The sequence below is a fragment of the Oncorhynchus gorbuscha genome, linkage group LG12, assembly GCF_021184085.1.
Source record: "Oncorhynchus gorbuscha isolate QuinsamMale2020 ecotype Even-year linkage group LG12, OgorEven_v1.0, whole genome shotgun sequence".
Taxonomy (NCBI): domain Eukaryota; kingdom Metazoa; phylum Chordata; class Actinopteri; order Salmoniformes; family Salmonidae; genus Oncorhynchus; species Oncorhynchus gorbuscha.
In genome coordinates, this window is record NC_060184.1 from 72,535,429 (window position 1) to 72,557,624 (window position 22,196).

General features: G+C 39.0%; 1 protein-coding gene across 1 annotated transcript in view; it reads right to left on the reverse strand.

Moving 5' to 3' along the window:
* LOC123991371 (activin receptor type-2B) overlaps positions 1 to 22,196 on the reverse strand; it is a 116,392-nt gene that overhangs the window by 9,072 nt on the left and 85,124 nt on the right. The window contains exons 4-6 of the mRNA XM_046292890.1: positions 4,036 to 4,184; positions 2,778 to 2,924; positions 2,548 to 2,691 (exon numbers count right to left, since the gene is read on the reverse strand). Coding sequence (XP_046148846.1) covers positions 2,548 to 2,691; positions 2,778 to 2,924; positions 4,036 to 4,184 — 440 coding nt within the window. The remainder of the gene's footprint in view (positions 1 to 2,547; positions 2,692 to 2,777; positions 2,925 to 4,035; positions 4,185 to 22,196) is intronic.

Below are 22,196 nucleotides of genomic sequence, written 5' to 3' on the forward strand. Positions count from 1 at the left end.
CACATGTGATTCCCATTGTGAAGCATGGAGGTGGTGGTGTGATGGTGTGGAGGTACTTTGCTGATGACAAATTCTAAATAAATCAGACAGTGAGGCACACTTAACCATCATGGCTACTACAGCATTCTGCAGCGATACGCCATCCCATCTGGTTTGCGCTTCGTGGGACTATCATTTGTTTTTCAACAGGACAATGACACAAGACACACCTCCAAGCTGTGTAAGGGCTATTTAACCAAGAAGGAGAGTGATAGAGTGCTGCTTCAGATGACCTGGCCGCCACAATCACCCAACCTCAACCCAATTGAGATGGTTGTGAATGAGTTGGACCACAGAGTGAAGGAAAAGCAGCCAACAAGTGATCAGCATATGTGGGAACTCCTTCAAGACTGTTGGAAAAGCATTCCAGGTGAAGCTGGTTGAGAGAATGCCAAAAGTGTGCAAATCTGTCAAGTCAACGGGTAGCTACTTTGAAGAATCTCAAAAATATATTTTGAATTGTTTTCCACTTTTTCCACTTACTACATGATTCCATGTGTTATATCATAGTTTTGATATCTTCACTATTATTCTGCAATGTAGAAAAAAGTAAAAATATAGAAAACCCCTTGAATGAGTAGGTGTTCTAAAACTTTTAACCGGTAGAGTGAGTGTGGTTTATATAAACTCAGCACCCTGTCTTTCAAAGACAATTCGTAAAAATCTAATTAACTTCACAGATCTTCATTCTGAAGGGTTTAAACACTGTTTCACATGCTTGTTCAATGAACCATAAACAATTAAGGAACATGCACCTGTGGAACAGTCGTTAAGACATTAACAGCATACAGATAGTAGGCAATTAAGGTCACAGTTATGAAAACTTAGGACACTAAAGAGGCCTTTCTACTGACTCTGAAAAACACAAAAAGAAAGATGCCCAGGGTCCCTGCTCATCTGCGTGAACGTGCCTTAGGCATGCTGCAAGGAGGCATGAGGACTGCAGATGTGGCCAGGGCAAGAAATTGCAATGTCCGTACTGTGAGACGCCTAAGACAGCGCTACAGGGAGACAGGACGGACAGCTGATCGTCCTCGCAGTGGCAGACCACGTGTAACAACACCTGCACAGGATCGGCACACCGGTACAGCATCGACAGGTACAGGTACAGGAAGGCAATAACAATTGCCCGAGCTACACCAGGAACGCACAATCTCTCCATCAGTGCTCAGACTGTCCGCAATAGGTGGAGAGAGGCTGGACTGAGGGCTTGTAGGCCTATTGTAAGGCAGGTCCTCACCAGACATCATCGGGCACAACATCGACTATGGGGACAAACCCACCGTCGCTGGACCAGACAGGACTTTCAAAAGGTCGGATTCGCATTTATCATCAAAGGAATGAGCGTTACACCGAGGCTTGTACTCTGGAGCGGGATCGATTTGGAGGTGGAGGGTCTGTCATAGTCTGGGGCGGTGTGTCACAGCATCATCGGACTGAGCTTGTTGTCATTGCAGGCAATCTCAACGCTGTGCGTTACAGGGAAGACATCCTCCTCCCTCATGTTGTACCCTTCCTGCAGGCTCATCTTGACATGACCATCCAGCATGACAATGCCACCAGCCATACTGCTCGTTCTGTGCGTGATTTCCTGCTGGACAGGAATCTCAGTGTTCTGCCGTGGCCAGCGAAGAGCCTGGATCTCAATCCAATTGAGCACGCCTGGAACCTGTTAGATCGGAGGGTGAGGGCTAGGGCCATTCCCCCCAGAAATGTACGGGAACTTGCAGGTGCCTTGGTGGAAGAGTGGGGTAACATCTCACAGCAAGAACTGGCAAATCTGGTGCAGTCCATGAGGAGGAGATGCACTGCAGTACTTAATGCAGCTGGTGGCCACACCAGATACTGACTGTTAGGGGTGATCAAAATCAAAACTTTGTTCAGGGACACATTATTCAATTTCTGTTAGTCACATTTCTGTGGAACTTGTTCAGTTTGCGTCTCAGTTTATGTCTCATACACACATGCCTATTTTAATGGTAAGGCTTCGTCTAAAATGTGACATAGCTACATACTAGGGTACCCATGACATTCAACATTTGTATAAAAGTGTTTTTGTTTTTCTGAGTGCGCCCCATAAAAAAGTAGTGCCCGGTAACCTACACACATTTCATGCCTGTAGCTTGTTGTTATTGTCAGTCAATGACAGTGGCGCTACAGTCAGAGTCTACATGTGTAGAAAGTGAAGTGGGAGATTTCTAATCAACGCAAACTGGAATTTCAATCACGGAATTAAGTTGGCTAAATGAGAAGGAGTAGGCTGCAATGATCAACCAACAGGTAGGCTGTTGTTTAATATGAATGGAGTTGTTGTAGACAAGGAGCGCAGCAAAAATAGCCACAATTAGCCTTGTTAGCTAGCTAGCTGGCTAGCTTAGCTGGCTAGTGTAGCTAGATAGCTTCTTTATATCAATTTGATGCAGTCAAGCCAGACCAGATGAGATGTTAGAGAACCTAGCGCCTTAACACCTCTCCCTCCACCCCCGTTTCCCTACTCCTCCTCCTCACCCTCTGGTGGAACTCAGAGATGAGCCACAGCTCCATCTCCAGGTTGGTCCCGCGCTTCTCGGCCGCAATGTAGCGCAGCAGGTTCTCGTGCTTCATCCCCGGCGTGAGGAACACGTCCCGCTCATTCATCCACGACTGCTTATCCTGTGGGAGGACACACAAACGTTACATCAACGCTTCAGAGGGTACACAAACAGAGGGAACATTACATCAACGCTTCAGCCACTTACCTGAATGGGGAAGACCTTGACAGCCACGTATTCGTTCATCATCTGGGCCTTCCACACGCAGCCGAAGCGCCCCCTTGCCTTGATCTCCAGCAACTGCAGGGGTTTGAGCCCCACCAGGGGGGAAGGAGGGGGAACTAGGCCAGGATCCTGGTAGATAAATAGTTCAGAGGTCAGTACAGGTAAACACTGGGACATTACATTCAACAAGCCTATGAGCACCGAGTGCGGCTCACAACACACTTACGACTTTTCTAATAACTGGAGCTTTGATATCAAATGAAAAACTTCTAAAACTCTGTTGCAAAACAGTTTAACTTTAAGAAAAACAAATAAGCCCAAGATTCTACACATGCTAAAGACTAACACTAATATACTACCAGCAATATACTAACAGTCCTATAGGGGGGACCTATATCACAGTGGCCCTATAGGAGGGACCTATATCACAGTGGTCCTATAGGAGGGACCTATATCACAGGGCAGTGGTCCTATAGGAGGGACCTATATCACAGGGCAGTGGTCCTATAGGAGGGACCTATATCGCAGGGCAGTGGTCCTATAGGAGGGACCTATATCACAGGGCAGTGGTCCTATAGGGGGGACCTGTATCACGGGGCAGTAGTCCTATAGGGGGGACCTGTATCACAGGGCAGTGGTCCTATAGGGGGGACCTGTATCACAGGGCAGTGGTCCTATAGGAGGGACCTATATCACAGGGCAGTGGTCCTATAGGGGGACCTGTATCACAGGGCAGTGGTCCTATAGGGGGGACCTGTATCACAGGGCAGTGGTCCTATAGGGGGGACCTATATCACAGGGCAGTGGCAGCCGACTACCTCTAGATGGCGGTGGTCATTAATAGAGGCTTTGCACGGTAGCTTAGGGGCTGCTAACAAGATGGCCTCCGAAGAAGAAGGGGTAAAAGAGCGAGGAAGTGAAAGAATAGGAGTGAGAAACCACAAACAGGAAAGAGGTGGCACCACATAAGATAATTCAACAGCTACATATCTCTACAGACAGAGAGAGACAATACCACTGACAGACAGGAGGACCACAATGGACATAAGAGTTGACTTTGTGTTTTTAACCCTCAATTACTTTTTTGTGTGTAGTATTGATGTACTTGGCTGAAGCAAGTTGGCACGCATTTTAAATGTTTCAAATAAATTAATTAATTCAAAGACGAGTACAGAAGAGCGACGGGAAGCAAAACAGAACGAGACAGAGCTAAGGAGATGGTTGGGGGAAACTGTCCGACCTCGTTGATGTCCACGTGGCCATAGGGCGGCTTGCGGTGGCGGTACATCCAGAAGGCCAGCAGCAGGGCCATGGAGAGCATGGTGATAGGCAGCAGTGAGTAAACCAGCACATTGAGTAGGGTGGGTGTGGGGGGAGGCGGCTTGATCACTGGAGGGACAGAGAGAGGGAGAGAGAGAACAAACACAGTGTTACCGAGAGGAGCGAGAGGGACAGAGAGAGAACACAGTGTTACCGAGAGAAGCGAGAGAACAGTAATAGGTAGCTACAGTATTAGCTAGGTAAAGTATTAGTTAGCTACAGTATTAGCTAGGTAAAGTATTAGCTAGGTACAGGATTAGGTAAGTACAGTATTAGGCAGGTATATGAATAGGTAGGTACAGTATTAGGTAGGTACTGTATTGGGTAGGTATATGAATAGGTAGGTACAGTATTGGGTAGGTATATGAATAGGTAGGTACAGTATTAGGTAGGTATATGATTAGGTAGGTACAGTATTGGGTAGGTACAGTATTGGGTTGGTATATGAATAGGTAGGTACAGTATTAGGTAGGTACAGTATTAGGTAGGTATATGATTAGGTAGGTACAGTATTGGGTAGGTACAGTATTGGGTAGGTACAGTACTAGGCAGGTATATGAATAGGTTGGTACAGTACTAGGCAGGTATATGAATAGGTTGGTACAGTATTAGGTAGGTATATGAATAGGTAGATACAGTATTAGGCAAGTACAGTATTAGGCAGGTACAGTATTAGCTAGGTACAGTATTAGCTAGGTACAGTATTAGCTAGGTACAGTATCTGGCAGGTGCAGTATTAGGTAGGTATATGAATAGGTAGGTATATGAATAGGTAGGTACAGTATTCGGTAGGTATATGAATAGCTAGGTACAGTATTAGCTAGGACAGTATTAGCTAGGTACAGTATCTGGCAGGTGCAGTATTAGGCAGGTACAGTATAAGGCAGGTATATGAATAGGTAGGTACAGTATTAGGTAGGTATATGAATAGGTAGGTATATGAATAGGTAGGTATATGAATAGGTAGGTATATGAATAGGTAGGTATATGAATAGGTAGGTACAGTATTAGCTAGGACAGTATTAGGTAGGTATATGAATAGGTAGGTATATGAATAGGTAGGTACAGTATTCGGTAGGTATATGAATAGCTAGGTACAGTATTAGCTAGGACAGTATTAGCTAGGTACAGTATCTGGCAGGTGCAGTATTAGGCAGGTACAGTATAAGGCAGGTATATGAATAGGTAGGTACAGTATTAGGTAGGTATATGAATAGGTAGGTATATGAATAGGTAGGTATATGAATAGGTAGGTACAGTATTAGCTAGGACAGTATTAGCTAGGTACAGTATTAGCGAGGTACAGTATTAGGCAGGTACAGTATAAGGCAGGTATATGAATAGGTAGGTACAGTATTAGGTAGGTATATGAATAGGTAGGTACAGTATTAGGTAGGTATATGAATAGGTAGGTATATGAATAGGTAGGTACAGTATTCGGTAGGTATATGAATAGCTAGATACAGTATTAGCTAGGACAGTATTAGCGAGGTACAGTATTAGCGAGGTACAGTATCTGGCAGGTGCAGTATTAGGTAGGTATATGAATAGGTAGGTATATGAATAGGTAGGTATATGAATAGGTAGGTATATGATTAGGTAGGTACAGTATTGGGTAGGTACAGTATTGGGTAGGTATATGAATAGGTAGGTTCAGTATTAGGCAGGTACAGTATTAGGCAGGTACAGTATTAGGTAGGTATATGAATAGCTAGGTACAGTATTAGCTAGGTACAGTATTAGCTAGGTATATGAATAGGTAGGTACAGTATTAGGTAGGTAGAGTATTAGGCAGGTACAGTATAAGGCAGGTACAGTATTAGGCCGGTATATGAATAGGTAGGTACAGTATTAGGTAGGTACATGAATAGGTAGGTACAGTATTAGGTAGGTACATGAATAGGTAGGTACAGTATTCGGTAGGTATATGATTAGGTAGGTATATGATTAGGTAGGTACAGTATTGGGTAGGTACAGTATTGGGTAGGTATATGAATAGGTAGGTTCAGTATTAGGCAGGTACAGTATTAGGCAGGTACAGTATTAGGCAGGTATATGAATAGGTAGGTACAGTATTAGGTAGGTATATGAATAGCTAGGTACAGTATTAGCTAGGTACAGTATTTGGCAGGTGCAGTATTAGGTAGGTATATGAATAGGTAGGTACAGTATTAGGCCGGTATATGAATAGGTAGGTACAGTATTAGGTAGGTACAGTATTATTCAGGTACAGTATAAGGCAGGTACAGTATTAGGCCGGTATATGAATAGGTAGGTACAGTATTAGGTAGGTACATGAATAGGTAGGTACAGTATTAGGTAGGTACAGTATTAGGTAGGTACAGTATTTGGCAGGTGCAGTATTAGGTAGGTATATGAATAGGTTGGTACAGTATTAGGTAGGTATATGAATAGGTAGGTACAGTATTCGGTAGGTATATGAATAGGTAGGTACAGTATTAGGTAGGTATATGAACAGGTAGGTACAGTATTCGGTAGGTATATGAATAGGTAGGTACAGTATTCGGTAGGTATATGAATAGGTAGGTACAGTATTAGGTAGGTACAGTATTAGGCAGGTACAGTATTAGGTAGGTACAGTATTAGGTAGGTATATGAATAGGTTGGTACAGTATTAGGTAGGTATATGAATAGGTTGGTACAGTATTAGGTAGGTATATGAATAGGTTGGTACAGTATTAGGTAGGTATATGAATAGGTAGTTACAGTATTAGGTAGGTATATGAATAGGTAGGTTCAGTATTCGGTAGGTATATGAATAGGTAGGTATATGAATAGGTAGATACAGTATTAGGCAGGTACAGTATTAGGTAGGTACAGTATTAGGCAGGTACAGTATAAGGCAGGTATATTACATTTACATTTAAGTCATATATATATGAATAGTATATGAATAGTATATGAATAGGTAGGTACAGTATTAGGCCGGTACAGTATTAGGTAGGTATATGAATAGGTAGGTACAGTATTAGGCCGGTAAAGTATTAGGCAGGTACAGTATTAGGTAGGTATATGAATAGGTAGGTACAGTATTAGGCAGGTACATTATTAGGTAGGTATATGAATAGCTAGGTATAGTATTAGGTAGGTACAGTATTAGGCAGGTACAGTATAAGGCAGGTATATGAATAGGTAGGTACAGTATTAGGCAGGTACAGTATTAGGTAGGTACAGTATTAGGTAGGTATATGAATAGGTTGGTACAGTATTAGGTAGGTATATGAATAGGTAGGTACAGTATTAGGGTAGGTATATGAATAGGTTGGTACAGTATTAGGTAGGTATATGAATAGGTAGGTATATGAATAGGTAGGTACAGTATTAGGTAGGTATATGAATAGGTAGGTACAGTATTAGGTAGGTATATGAATAGGTAGGTACAGTATTAGGTAGGTACAGTATTAGGTAGGTACAGTATTATGTAGGTATATGAATAGGTAGGTACAGTATTATGTAGGTATATGAATAGGTAGGTACAGTATTAGGTAGGTACAGTATTATGTAGGTATATGAATAGGTAGGTACAGTATTAGCTGGTACAGTATTATGTAGGTATATGAATAGGTAGGTACAGTATTAGGTAGGTACAGTATTATGTAGGTATATGAATAGGTAGGTACAGTATTAAGTAGGTACAGTATTATGTAGGTATATGAATAGGTAGGTATATGAATAGGTAGGTACAGTATTATGTAGGTATATGAATCGGTAGGTACATTATTAAGTAGGTACAGTATTATGTAGGTATATGAATAGGTAGGTACAGTATTAAGTAGGTACAGTATTATGTAGGTATATGAATTAGTAGGTACAGTATTATGTAGGTATATGAATAGGTAGGTACAGTATTATGTAGGTATATGAATAGGTAGGTACAGTATTAAGTAGGTACAGTATTATGTAGGTATATGAATAGGTAGGTACAGTATTATGTAGGTATATGAATAGGTAGGTACAGTATTATGTAGGCATATGAATAGGTAGGTACAGTATTAGGTAGGTACAGTATTATGTAGGTATATGAATAGGTAGGTACAGTATTAGGTAGGTACAGTATTATGTAGGTATATGAATAGGTAGGTACAGTATTAGGTAGGTACATGAATAGGTAGGTACAGTATTAGGTAGGTACAGTATTATGTAGGTATATGAATAGGTAGGTACAGTATTAGGTAGGTACAGTATTATGTAGGTATATGAATAGGTGGGTACAGTATTAGGCAGGTACAGTATTAGGTAGGTACATGAATAGGTAGGTACGTGAATAGGTAGGTACAGTATTAAGTAGGTACAGTATTAGGTAGGCACAGTATTAGGTAGGTATATGAATAGGTAGGTACAGTATTAGGTAGGTATATGAATAGGTAGGTACAGTATTCGGAAGGTATATGATTAGGTAGTTATAGTATTAGGTAGGTACAGTATTGGGTAGGTACAGTATTGGGTAGGTACAGTATTGGGTAGGTACATGAATAAGTAGTTACAGTATTAGTCAGGTACAGTATTTGGGAGGTATATGAATAGGTAGGTACAGTATTAGGTAGGTATATGATTAGGTAGGTACAGTATTGGGTCGGTACATGAATAGCTAGGTACAGTCTTAGGCAGGCACAGTCTTAGGCAGGCACAGTCTTAGGCAGGCACAGTCTTAGGCAGGCACAGTCTTAGGCAGGCACAGTCTTAGGCAGGCACAGTCTTAGGCAGGTACAGTCTTAGGCAGGTACAGTCTTAGGCAGGTATATGAATAGGCAGGTACAGTATTAGGCAGGTATATGAATAGGCAGGTACAGTATTAGGTAGGTACAGTATTAAGTAGGTACAGTATTATGTAGGTATATGAATAGGTAGGTACAGTATTAGGTAGGTATATGAATAGGTAGGTACAGTATTAGGTAGGTATATGAATAGGTAGGTACAGTATTAGGTAGGTATATGAATAGGTAGGTACAGTATTATGTAGGTATATGAATAGGTAGGTACAGTATTAGGTAGGTATATGAATAGGTAGGTACAGTATTAGGTAGGTATATGAATAGGTTGGTACAGTATTAGGTAGGTACAGTATTAAGTAGGTACAGTATTATGTAGGTATATGAATAGGTAGGTACAGTATTATGTAGGTATATGAATAGGCAGGTACAGTATTAGGTAGGTATATGAATAGGTAGGTACAGTATTAGTTAGGGTACAGTATTAAGTAGGTATATGATTAGGTAGGTACAGTATTAGGTAGGTACAGTATTAGGTAGGTACAGTATTAGGTAGGTATATGAATAGGTAGGTACAGTATTAGGTAGGTACAGTATTATGTAGGTATATGAATAGGTAGGTACAGTATTAGCTGGTACAGTATTATGTAGGTATATGAATAGGTAGGTACAGTATTAGGTAGGTACAGTATTATGTAGGTATATGAATAGGTAGGTACAGTATTAAGTAGGTACAGTATTATGTAGGTATATGAATAGGTAGGTATATGAATAGGTAGGTACAGTATTATGTAGGTATATGAATAGGTAGGTACATTATTAAGTAGGTACAGTATTATGTAGGTATATGAATAGGTAGGTACAGTATTAAGTAGGTACAGTATTATGTAGGTACAGTATTATGTAGGTATATGAATAGGTAGGTACAGTATTATGTAGGTATATGAATAGGTAGGTACAGTATTAAGTAGGTACAGTATTATGTAGGTATATGAATAGGTAGGTACAGTATTATGTAGGTATATGAATAGGTAAGTACAGTATTATGTAGGCATATGAATAGGTAGGTACAGTATTAGGTAGGTACAGTATTATGTAGGTATATGAATAGGTAGGTACAGTATTAGGTAGGTACAGTATTATGTAGGTATATGAATAGGTAGGTACAGTATTAGGTAGGTACAGTATTAGGTAGGTACAGTATTATGTAGGTATATGAATAGGTAGGTACAGTATTAGGTAGGTACAGTATTATGTAGGTATATGAATAGGTGGGTACAGTATTAGGCAGGTACAGTATTAGGTAGGTACATGAATAGGTAGGTACGTGAATAGGTAGGTACAGTATTAAGTAGGTACAGTATTAGGTAGGCACAGTATTAGGTAGGTATATGAATAGGTAGGTACAGTATTAGGTAGGTATATGAATAGGTAGGTACAGTATTCGGAAGGTATATGATTAGGTAGTTATAGTATTAGGTAGGTACAGTATTGGGTAGGTACAGTATTGGGTAGGTACAGTATTGGGTAGGTACATGAATAAGTAGTTACAGTATTAGGCAGGTACAGTATTTGGGAGGTATATGAATAGGTAGGTACAGTATTAGGTAGGTATATGATTAGGTAGGTACAGTATTGGGTCGGTACATGAATAGGTAGGTACAGTATTAGCTAGGTACAGTCTTAGGCAGGCACAGTCTTAGGCAGGCACAGTCTTAGGCAGGTACAGTCTTAGGCAGGCACAGTCTTAGGCAGGCACAGTCTTAGGCAGGCACAGTCTTAGGCAGGCACAGTCTTAGGCAGGCACAGTCTTAGGCAGGACAGTCTTAGGCAGGTACAGTCAGTATTAGGCAGGTATATGAATAGGCAGGTACAGTATTAGGTAGGTACAGTATTAAGTAGGTACAGTATTATGTAGGTATATGAATAGGTAGGTACAGTATTAGGTAGGTATATGAATAGGTAGGTACAGTATTAGGTAGGTATATGAATAGGTAGGTACAGTATTAGGTAGGTACAGTATTAGGTAGGTACAGTATTATGTAGGTATATGAATAGGTAGGTACAGTATTAGGTAGGTACAGTATTATGTAGGTATATGAATAGGTGGGTACAGTATTAGGCAGGTACAGTATTAGGTAGGTACATGAATAGGTAGGTACGTGAATAGGTAGGTACAGTATTAAGTAGGTACAGTATTAGGTAGGCACAGTATTAGGTAGGTATATGAATAGGTAGGTACAGTATTAGGTAGGTATATGAATAGGTAGGTACAGTATTCGGAAGGTATATGATTAGGTAGTTATAGTATTAGGTAGGTACAGTATTGGGTAGGTACAGTATTGGGTAGGTACAGTATTGGGTAGGTACATGAATAAGTAGTTACAGTATTAGGCAGGTACAGTATTTGGGAGGTATATGAATAGGTAGGTACAGTATTAGGTAGGTATATGATTAGGTAGGTACAGTATTGGGTCGGTACATGAATAGGTAGGTACAGTATTAGCTAGGTACAGTCTTAGGCAGGCACAGTCTTAGGCAGGCACAGTCTTAGGCAGGCACAGTCTTAGGCAGGCACAGTCTTAGGCAGGCACAGTCTTAGGCAGGTACAGTCTTAGGCAGGTACAGTCTTAGGCAGGTATATGAATAGGCAGGTACAGTATTAGGCAGGTATATGAATAGGCAGGTACAGTATTAGGTAGGTACAGTATTAAGTAGGTACAGTATTATGTAGGTATATGAATAGGTAGGTACAGTATTAGGTAGGTATATGAATAGGTAGGTACAGTATTAGGTAGGTATATGAATAGGTAGGTACAGTATTATGTAGGTATATGAATAGGTAGGTACAGTATTAGGTAGGTATATGAATAGGTAGGTACAGTATTAGGTAGGTATATGAATAGGTTGGTACAGTATTAGGTAGGTATATGAATAGGTTGGTACAGTATTAGGTAGGTACAGTATTAAGTAGGTACAGTATTATGTAGGTATATGAATAGGTAGGTACAGTATTATGTAGGTATATGAATAGGCAGGTACAGTATTATGTAGGTATATGAATAGGCAGGTACAGTATTAGGTAGGTATATGAATAGGTAGGTACAGTATTAGTTAGGGTACAGTATTAAGTAGGTATATGATTAGGTAGGTACAGTATTAGGTAGGTACAGTATTAGGTAGGTACAGTATTAGGTAGGTATATGAATAGGTAGGTACAGTATTAGGTAGGTACAGTATTATGTAGGTATATGAATAGGTAGGTACAGTATTAGCTGGTACAGTATTATGTAGGTATATGAATAGGTAGGTACAGTATTAGGTAGGTACAGTATTATGTAGGTATATGAATAGGTAGGTACAGTATTAAGTAGGTACAGTATTATGTAGGTATATGAATAGGTAGGTATATGAATAGGTAGGTACAGTATTATGTAGGTATATGAATAGGTAGGTACATTATTAAGTAGGTACAGTATTATGTAGGTATATGAATAGGTAGGTACAGTATTAAGTAGGTACAGTATTATGTAGGTACAGTATTATGTAGGTATATGAATAGGTAGGTACAGTATTATGTAGGTATATGAATAGGTAGGTACAGTATTAAGTAGGTACAGTATTATGTAGGTATATGAATAGGTAGGTACAGTATTATGTAGGTATATGAATAGGTAGGTACAGTATTATGTAGGCATATGAATAGGTAGGTACAGTATTAGGTAGGTACAGTATTATGTAGGTATATGAATAGGTAGGTACAGTATTAGGTAGGTACAGTATTATGTAGGTATATGAATAGGTAGGTACAGTATTAGGTAGGTACAGTATTAGGTAGGTACAGTATTATGTAGGTATATGAATAGGTAGGTACAGTATTAGGTAGGTACAGTATTATGTAGGTATATGAATAGGTGGGTACAGTATTAGGCAGGTACAGTATTAGGTAGGTACATGAATAGGTAGGTACGTGAATAGGTAGGTACAGTATTAAGTAGGTACAGTATTAGGTAGGCACAGTATTAGGTAGGTATATGAATAGGTAGGTACAGTATTAGGTAGGTATATGAATAGGTAGGTACAGTATTCGGAAGGTATATGATTAGGTAGTTATAGTATTAGGTAGGTACAGTATTGGGTAGGTACAGTATTGGGTAGGTACAGTATTGGGTAGGTACATGAATAAGTAGTTACAGTATTAGGCAGGTACAGTATTTGGGAGGTATATGAATAGGTAGGTACAGTATTAGGTAGGTATATGATTAGGTAGGTACAGTATTGGGTCGGTACATGAATAGGTAGGTACAGTATTAGCTAGGTACAGTCTTAGGCAGGCACAGTCTTAGGCAGGCACAGTCTTAGGCAGGCACAGTCTTAGGCAGGCACAGTCTTAGGCAGGCACAGTCTTAGGCAGGTACAGTCTTAGGCAGGTACAGTCTTAGGCAGGTATATGAATAGGCAGGTACAGTATTAGGCAGGTATATGAATAGGCAGGTACAGTATTAGGTAGGTACAGTATTAAGTAGGTACAGTATTATGTAGGTATATGAATAGGTAGGTACAGTATTAGGTAGGTATATGAATAGGTAGGTACAGTATTAGGTAGGTATATGAATAGGTAGGTACAGTATTAGGTAGGTACAGTATTAGGTAGGTACAGTATTATGTAGGTATATGAATAGGTAGGTACAGTATTAGGTAGGTACAGTATTATGTAGGTATATGAATAGGTGGGTACAGTATTAGGCAGGTACAGTATTAGGTAGGTACATGAATAGGTAGGTACGTGAATAGGTAGGTACAGTATTAAGTAGGTACAGTATTAGGTAGGCACAGTATTAGGTAGGTATATGAATAGGTAGGTACAGTATTAGGTAGGTATATGAATAGGTAGGTACAGTATTCGGAAGGTATATGATTAGGTAGTTATAGTATTAGGTAGGTACAGTATTGGGTAGGTACAGTATTGGGTAGGTACAGTATTGGGTAGGTACATGAATAAGTAGTTACAGTATTAGGCAGGTACAGTATTTGGGAGGTATATGAATAGGTAGGTACAGTATTAGGTAGGTATATGATTAGGTAGGTACAGTATTGGGTCGGTACATGAATAGGTAGGTACAGTATTAGCTAGGTACAGTCTTAGGCAGGCACAGTCTTAGGCAGGCACAGTCTTAGGCAGGCACAGTCTTAGGCAGGCACAGTCTTAGGCAGGTACAGTCTTAGGCAGGTAAAGTCTTAGGCAGGTATATGAATAGGCAGGTACAGTATTAGGCAGGTATATGAATAGGCAGGTACAGTATTAGGTAGGTACAGTATTAAGTAGGTACAGTATTATGTAGGTATATGAATAGGTAGGTACAGTATTAGGTAGGTATATGAATAGGTAGGTACAGTATTAGGTAGGTATATGAATAGGTAGGTACAGTATTATGTAGGTATATGAATAGGTAGGTACAGTATTAGGTAGGTATATGAATAGGTAGGTACAGTATTAGGTAGGTATATGAATAGGTTGGTACAGTATTAGGTATATGAATAGGTTGGTACAGTATTAGGTAGGTACAGTATTAAGTAGGTACAGTATTATGTAGGTATATGAATAGGTAGGTACAGTATTATGTAGGTATATGAATAGGCAGGTACAGTATTAGGTAGGTATATGAATAGGTAGGTACAGTATTAGTTAGGGTACAGTATTAAGTAGGTATATGATTAGGTAGGTACAGTATTAGGTAGGTACAGTATTAGGTAGGTACAGTATTAGGTAGGTATATGAATAGGTAGGTACAGTATTAGGTAGGTACAGTATTATGTAGGTATATGAATAGGTAGGTACAGTATTAGCTGGTACAGTATTATGTAGGTATATGAATAGGTAGGTACAGTATTAGGTAGGTACAGTATTATGTAGGTATATGAATAGGTAGGTATATGAATAGGTAGGTACAGTATTATGTAGGTATATGAATAGGCAGGTACATTATTAAGTAGGTACAGTATTATGTAGGTATATGAATAGGTAGGTACAGTATTAAGTAGGTACAGTATTATGTAGGTATATGAATTAGTAGGTACAGTATTATGTAGGTATATGAATAGGCAGGTACAGTATTATGCAGGTATATGAATAGGTAGGTACAGTATTAAGTAGGTACAGTATTATGCAGGTATATGAACAGGTAGGTACAGTATTATGTAGGTATATGAATAGGTAGGTACAGTATTATGTAGGCATATGAATAGGCAGGTACAGTATTAGGTAGGTACAGTATTATGTAGGTATATGAATAGGTAGGTACAGTATTAGGTAGGTACAGTATTATGTAGGTATATGAATAGGTAGGTACAGTATTAGGTAGGTACAGTATTAGGTAGGTACAGTATTATGCAGGTATATGAATAGGTAGGTACAGTATTAGGTAGGTACAGTATTATGTAGGTATATGAATAGGTGGGTACAGTATTAGGCAGGTACAGTATTAGGTAGGTACATGAATAGGTAGGTACGTGAATAGGCAGGTACAGTATTAAGTAGGTACAGTATTAGGTAGGCACAGTATTAGGTAGGTATATGAATAGGTAGGTACAGTATTAGGTAGGTATATGAATAGGTAGGTACAGTATTCGGAAGGTATATGATTAGGTAGTTATAGTATTAGGTAGGTACAGTATTGGGTAGGTACAGTATTGGTAGGTACAGTATTGGGTAGGTACATGAATAAGTAGTTACAGTATTAGGCAGGTACAGTATTTGGGAGGTATATGAACATGAATTAGGTAGGTATATGATTAGGTAGGTATATCGGTAGGCACATGATTAGGTAGGTACAGTATTAGCTAGGTACAGTCTTAGGCAGGCACAGTCTTAGGCAGGCACAGTCTTAGGCAGGCACAGTCTTAGGCAGGCACAGTCTTAGGCAGGCACAGTCTTAGGCAGGCACAGTCTTAGGCAGGTACAGTCTTAGGCAGGTATATGAATAGGCAGGTACAGTATTAGGCAGGTATATGAATAGGCAGGTACAGTATTAGGTAGGTACAGTATTAAGTAGGTACAGTATTATGTAGGTATATGAATAGGTAGGTACAGTATTAGGTAGGTATATGAATAGGTAGGTACAGTATTAGGTAGGTATATGAATAGGTAGGTACAGTATTATGTAGGTATATGAATAGGTAGGTACAGTATTAGGTAGGTATATGAATAGGTAGGTACAGTATTAGGTAGGTATATGAATAGGTTGGTACAGTATTAGGTAGGTACAGTATTAAGTAGGTACAGTATTATGTAGGTATATGAATAGGTAGGTACAGTATTAGGTAGGTATATGAATAGGTAGGTACAGTATTAGGTAGGCATATGAATAGGTAGGTACAGTATTATGTAGGTATATGAATAGGTAGGTACAGTATTAGGTAGGTATATGAATAGGTAGGTACAGTATTAGGTAGGTATATGAATAGGTTGGTACAGTATTAGGTAGGTATATGAACAGGTAGGTACAGTATTCGGTAGGTATATGAATAGGTAGGTACAGTATTCGGTAGGTATATGAATAGGTAGGTACAGTATTAGGTAGGTATATGAATAGGTAGGTACAGTATTAGGTAGGTATATGAATAGGTAGGTACAGTATTAGGTAGGTATATGAATAGGTAGTTACAGTATTAGGTAGGTATATGAATAGGTAGTTACAGTATTAGGTAGGTATATGAATAGGTAGGTTCAGTATTCGGTAGGTATATGAATAGGTAGGTTCAGTATTAGGTAGGTATATGAATAGGTAGGTATATGAATAGGTAGGTACAGTATTAGGTAGGTACAGTATTAGGCAGGTACAGTATTAGGTAGGTACAGTATTAGGCAGGTACAGTATAAGGCAGGTATATGAATAGGTAGGTACAGTATTAGGCCGGTACAGTATTAGGTAGGTATATGAATAGGTAGGTACAGTATTAGGCCGGTAAAGTATTGGGTAGGTACATGAATAAGTAGTTACAGTATTAGGCAGGTACAGTATTGGGTAGGTACAGTATTGGGTAGGTACAGTATTGGGTAGGTACATGAATAAGTAGTTACAGTATTAGGCAGGTACAGTATTAGGTAGTTATAGTATTAGGTAGGTACAGTATTGGGTAGGTACAGTATTGGGTAGGTACAGTATTGGGTAGGTACATGAATAAGTAGTTACAGTATTAGGCAGGTACAGTATTTGGGAGGTATATGAATAGGTAGGTACAGTATTAGGTAGGTATATGATTAGGTAGGTACAGTATTGGGTCGGTACATGAATAGGTAGGTACAGTATTAGCTAGGTACAGTCTTAGGCAGGCACAGTCTTAGGCAGGCACAGTCTTAGGCAGGCACAGTCTTAGGCAGGCACAGTCTTAGGCAGGCACAGTCTTAGGCAGGTACAGTCTTAGGCAGGTACAGTCTTAGGCAGGTATATGAATAGGCAGGTACAGTATTAGGCAGGTATATGAATAGGCAGGTACAGTATTAGGTAGGTACAGTATTAAGTAGGTACAGTATTATGTAGGTATATGAATAGGTAGGTACAGTATTAGGTAGGTATATGAATAGGCAGGTACAGTATTAGGTAGGTATATGAATAGGTAGGTACAGTATTATGTAGGTATATGAACAGGCAGGTACAGTATTAGGTAGGTATATGAATAGGTAGGTACAGTATTAGGTAGGTATATGAATAGGTTGGTACAGTATTAGGTAGGTACAGTATTAAGTAGGTACAGTATTATGTAGGGCATGAATAGGTAGGTACAGTATTAGGTAGGTACAGTATTAGGTAGGTATATGAATAGGTAGTACAGCATTAGGCAGGTATATGAACAGGCAGGTACAGTATTAGGTAGGTACAGTATTAGGTAGGTACAGTATTATGTAGGTATATGAATAGGTAGGTACAGTATTATGTAGGTATATGAATAGGCAGGTACAGTATTAGGTAGGTATATGAATAGGTAGGCACAGTATTAGTTAGGGTACAGTATTAAGTAGGTATATGATTAGGTAGGTACAGTATTAGGCAGGTACAGTATTAGGTAGGTACAGTATTAGGCAGGTACAGTATTAGGTAGGTATATGAATAGGTAGGTACAGTATTAGGTAGGTACAGTATTATGTAGGTATATGAACAGGTAGGTACAGTATTAGCTGGTACAGTATTATGTAGGTATATGAATAGGTAGGTACAGTATTAGGTAGGTACAGTATTATGTAGGTATATGAATAGGTAGGTACAGTATTAAGTAGGTACAGTATTATGTAGGTATATGAATAGGTAGGTATATGAATAGGTAGGTACAGTATTATGTAGGTATATGAATAGGTAGGTACATTATTAAGTAGGTACAGTATTATGTAGGTATATGAATAGGTAGGTACAGTATTAAGTAGGTACAGTATTATGTAGGTATATGAATTAGTAGGTACAGCATTATGTAGGTATATGAACAGGCAGGTACAGTATTATGTAGGTATATGAATAGGTAGGTACAGTATTAAGTAGGTACAGTATTATGTAGGTATATGAATAGGTAGGTACAGTATTATGTAGGTATATGAATAGGTAGGTACAGTATTATGTAGGCATATGAATAGGTAGGTACAGTATTAGGTAGGTACAGTATTATGTAGGTATATGAATAGGTAGGTACAGTATTAGGTAGGTACAGTATTATGTAGGTATATGAATAGGTAGGTACAGTATTAGGTAGGTACATGAATAGGTAGGTACAGTATTAGGTAGGTACAGTATTAGGTAGGCACAGTATTAGGTAGGTATATGAATAGGTAGGTACAGTATTAGGTAGGTATATGAATAGGTAGGTACAGTATTCGGAAGGATTAGGCATATGATTAGGTAGTTATAGTATTAGGTAGGTACAGTATTGGGTAGGTACAGTATTGGGTAGGTACAGTATTGGGTAGGTACATGAATAAGTAGTTACAGTATTAGGCAGGTACAGTATTTGGGAGGTATATGAATAGGTAGGTACAGTATTAGGTAGGTATATGATTAGGTAGGTACAGTATTGGGTAGGTATATGAACAGGCAGGTACAGCATTATGTAGGCATATGAACAGGCAGGTACAGTATTATGTAGGTATATGAATAGGCAGGTACAGTATTAGGTAGGTATATGAATAGGTAGGTACAGTATTAGGTAGGTATATGAACAGGCAGGTACAGTATTATGCAGGTATATGAATAGGTAGGTACAGTACAGGCATATGTAGGCATGAATTAGGTAGGTACAGTATTATGTAGGTATATGAACAGGTAGGTACAGTATTAGGCAGGCAGGTGATTAGGTAGGTACAGTATTAGGTAGGTATATGAATAGGTTGGTACAGTATTAGGTAGGTACAGTATTAAGTAGGTACAGTATTATGTAGGTATATGAATAGGTAGGTACAGTATTAGGTAGGTACAGTATTATGTAGGTATATGAACAGGTAGGTACAGTATTAGGTAGGTACAGTATTAAGCAGGTACAGTATTATGCAGGCATATGAATAGGTAGGTACAGTATTAGGCAGGTATATGAACAGGCAGGTACAGTATTAGGTAGGTATATGAATAGGCAGGTACAGCATTATGTAGGTATATGAATAGGTAGGTACAGTATTAGGTAGGTATATGAACAGGCAGGTACAGTATTAGGTAGGTATATGAATAGGTTGGTACAGTATTAGGTAGGTATATGAACAGGCAGGTACAGTATCCGGTAGGTATATGAACAGGCAGGTACAGTATCCGGTAGGTATATGAACAGGCAGGTACAGCATTAGGTAGGTACAGTATTAGGCAGGTATATGAATAGGTTGGTACAGTATTAGGTAGGTATATGAACAGGTTGGTACAGTATTAGGTAGGTATATGAATAGGCAGGTACAGTATTAGGTAGGTATATGAATAGGTAGGTACAGTATTAGGTAGGTATATGAACAGGTAGTTACAGTATTAGGTAGGTATATGAACAGGTAGTTACAGTATTCGGTAGGTATATGAACAGGTAGGTTCAGTATCCGGCAGGTATATGAATAGGTAGGTTCAGTATTAGGTAGGTATATGAACAGGTAGGTATATGAATAGGTAGGTACAGTATTAGGTAGGTACAGTATTAGGCAGGTACAGTATTGGGTAGGTACAGTATTAGGCAGGTACAGTATAAGGCAGGTATATGAATAGGTAGGTACAGTATTAGGCGGCACAGCATTAGGTAGGTATATGAATAGGTAGGTACAGTATTAGGCCGGTAAAGTATTAGGCAGGTACAGTATTAGGTAGGTATATGAATAGGTAGGTACAGTATTAGGCAGGTATATGAATAGGTAGGTACAGTATTAGGCAGGTACATTATTAGGCAGGTATATGAATAGCTAGGCATAGTATTAGGTAGGTACAGTATTAGGCAGGTACAGTATAAGGCAGGTATATGAATAGGTAGGTACAGTATTAGGCAGGTACAGTATTAGGTAGGTACAGTATTAGGTAGGTATATGAATAGGTTGGTACAGTATTAGGTAGGTATATGAACAGGTAGGTACAGTATTAGGCAGGTATATGAACAGGTTGGTACAGTATTAGGTAGGTATATGAACAGGTAGGTATATGAACAGGCAGGTACAGTATTAGGTAGGTATATGAATAGGTAGGTACAGTATTAGGTAGGTATATGAATAGGTAGGTACAGTATTATGTAGGTATATGAACAGGTAGGTACAGTATTAGGTAGGTACAGTATTATGTAGGTATATGAATAGGTAGGTATATGAATAGGTAGGTACAGTATTAGGTAGGTATATGAATAGGTAGGTACAGTATTAGGCAGGTATATGAACAGGCAGGTACAGTATTAGGCAGGTACAGTATTAGGTAGGTACAGCATTATGTAGGTATATGAACAGGTAGGTACAGCATTATGTAGGTATATGAATAGGCAGGTACAGTATTAGGTGCAGGTATATGAACAGGTAGGTACAGCATTAGTTAGGGTACAGTATTAAGTAGGTATATGATTAGGTAGGCACAGCATTAGGCAGGTACAGTATTAGGTAGGTACAGTATTAGGTAGGTATATGAATAGGCAGGTACAGTATTAGGTAGGTACAGTATTATGTAGGTATATGAACAGGTAGGTACAGTATTAGCTGGTACAGTATTATGTAGGTATATGAATAGGTAGGTACAGTATTAGGTAGGTACAGTATTATGTAGGTATATGAATAGGTAGGTACAGTATTAAGTAGGTACAGTATTATGTAGGTATATGAATAGGTAGGTATATGAACAGGCAGGTACAGTATTATGCAGGTATATGAATAGGTAGGTACATTATTAAGTAGGTACAGTATTATGTAGGTATATGAATAGGTAGGTACAGTATTAAGTAGGTACAGTATTATGTAGGTATATGAATTAGTAGGTACAGTATTATGTAGGTATATGAATAGGTAGGTACAGTATTATGTAGGTATATGAATAGGTAGGTACAGTATTAAGTAGGTACAGTATTATGTAGGTATATGAATAGGTAGGTACAGTATTATGTAGGTATATGAACAGGTAGGTACAGTATTAAGTAGGTACAGTATTATGCAGGTATATGAACAGGCAGGTACAGTATTATGCAGGTATATGAATAGGCAGGTACAGTATTATGTAGGCACATGAATAGGTAGGTACAGTATTAGGTAGGTACAGTATTATGCAGGTATATGAATAGGTAGGTACAGTATTAGGTAGGTACAGTATTATGTAGGTATATGAACAGGCAGGTACAGTATTTGGGAGGTATATGAATAGGCAGGTACAGTATTAGGTAGGTATATGATTAGCTAGGTACAGTCTTAGCTAGGTACAGTCTTAGGCAGGCACAGTCTTAGGCAGGCACAGTCTTAGGCAGGCACAGTCTTAGGCAGGCACAGTCTTAGGCAGGCACAGTCTTAGGCAGGCACAGTCTTAGGCAGGTACAGTCTTAGGCAGGTACAGTCTTAGGCAGGTACAGTCTTAGGCAGGTATATGAATAGGCAGGTACAGTATTAGGCAGGTATATGAATAGGCAGGTACAGTATTAGGTAGGTACAGTATTAGGTAGGCACAGTATTAGGTAGGTATATGAATAGGTAGGTACAGTATTAGGTAGGTATATGAATAGGTAGGTACAGTATTATGTAGGTATATGAATAGGTAGGTACAGTATTAGGTAGGTATATGAATAGGTAGGTACAGTATTATGTAGGTATATGAATAGGTAGCTACAGTATTAGGTAGGTACAGTATTAAGTAGGTACAGTATTATGTAGGTATATGAATAGGTAGGT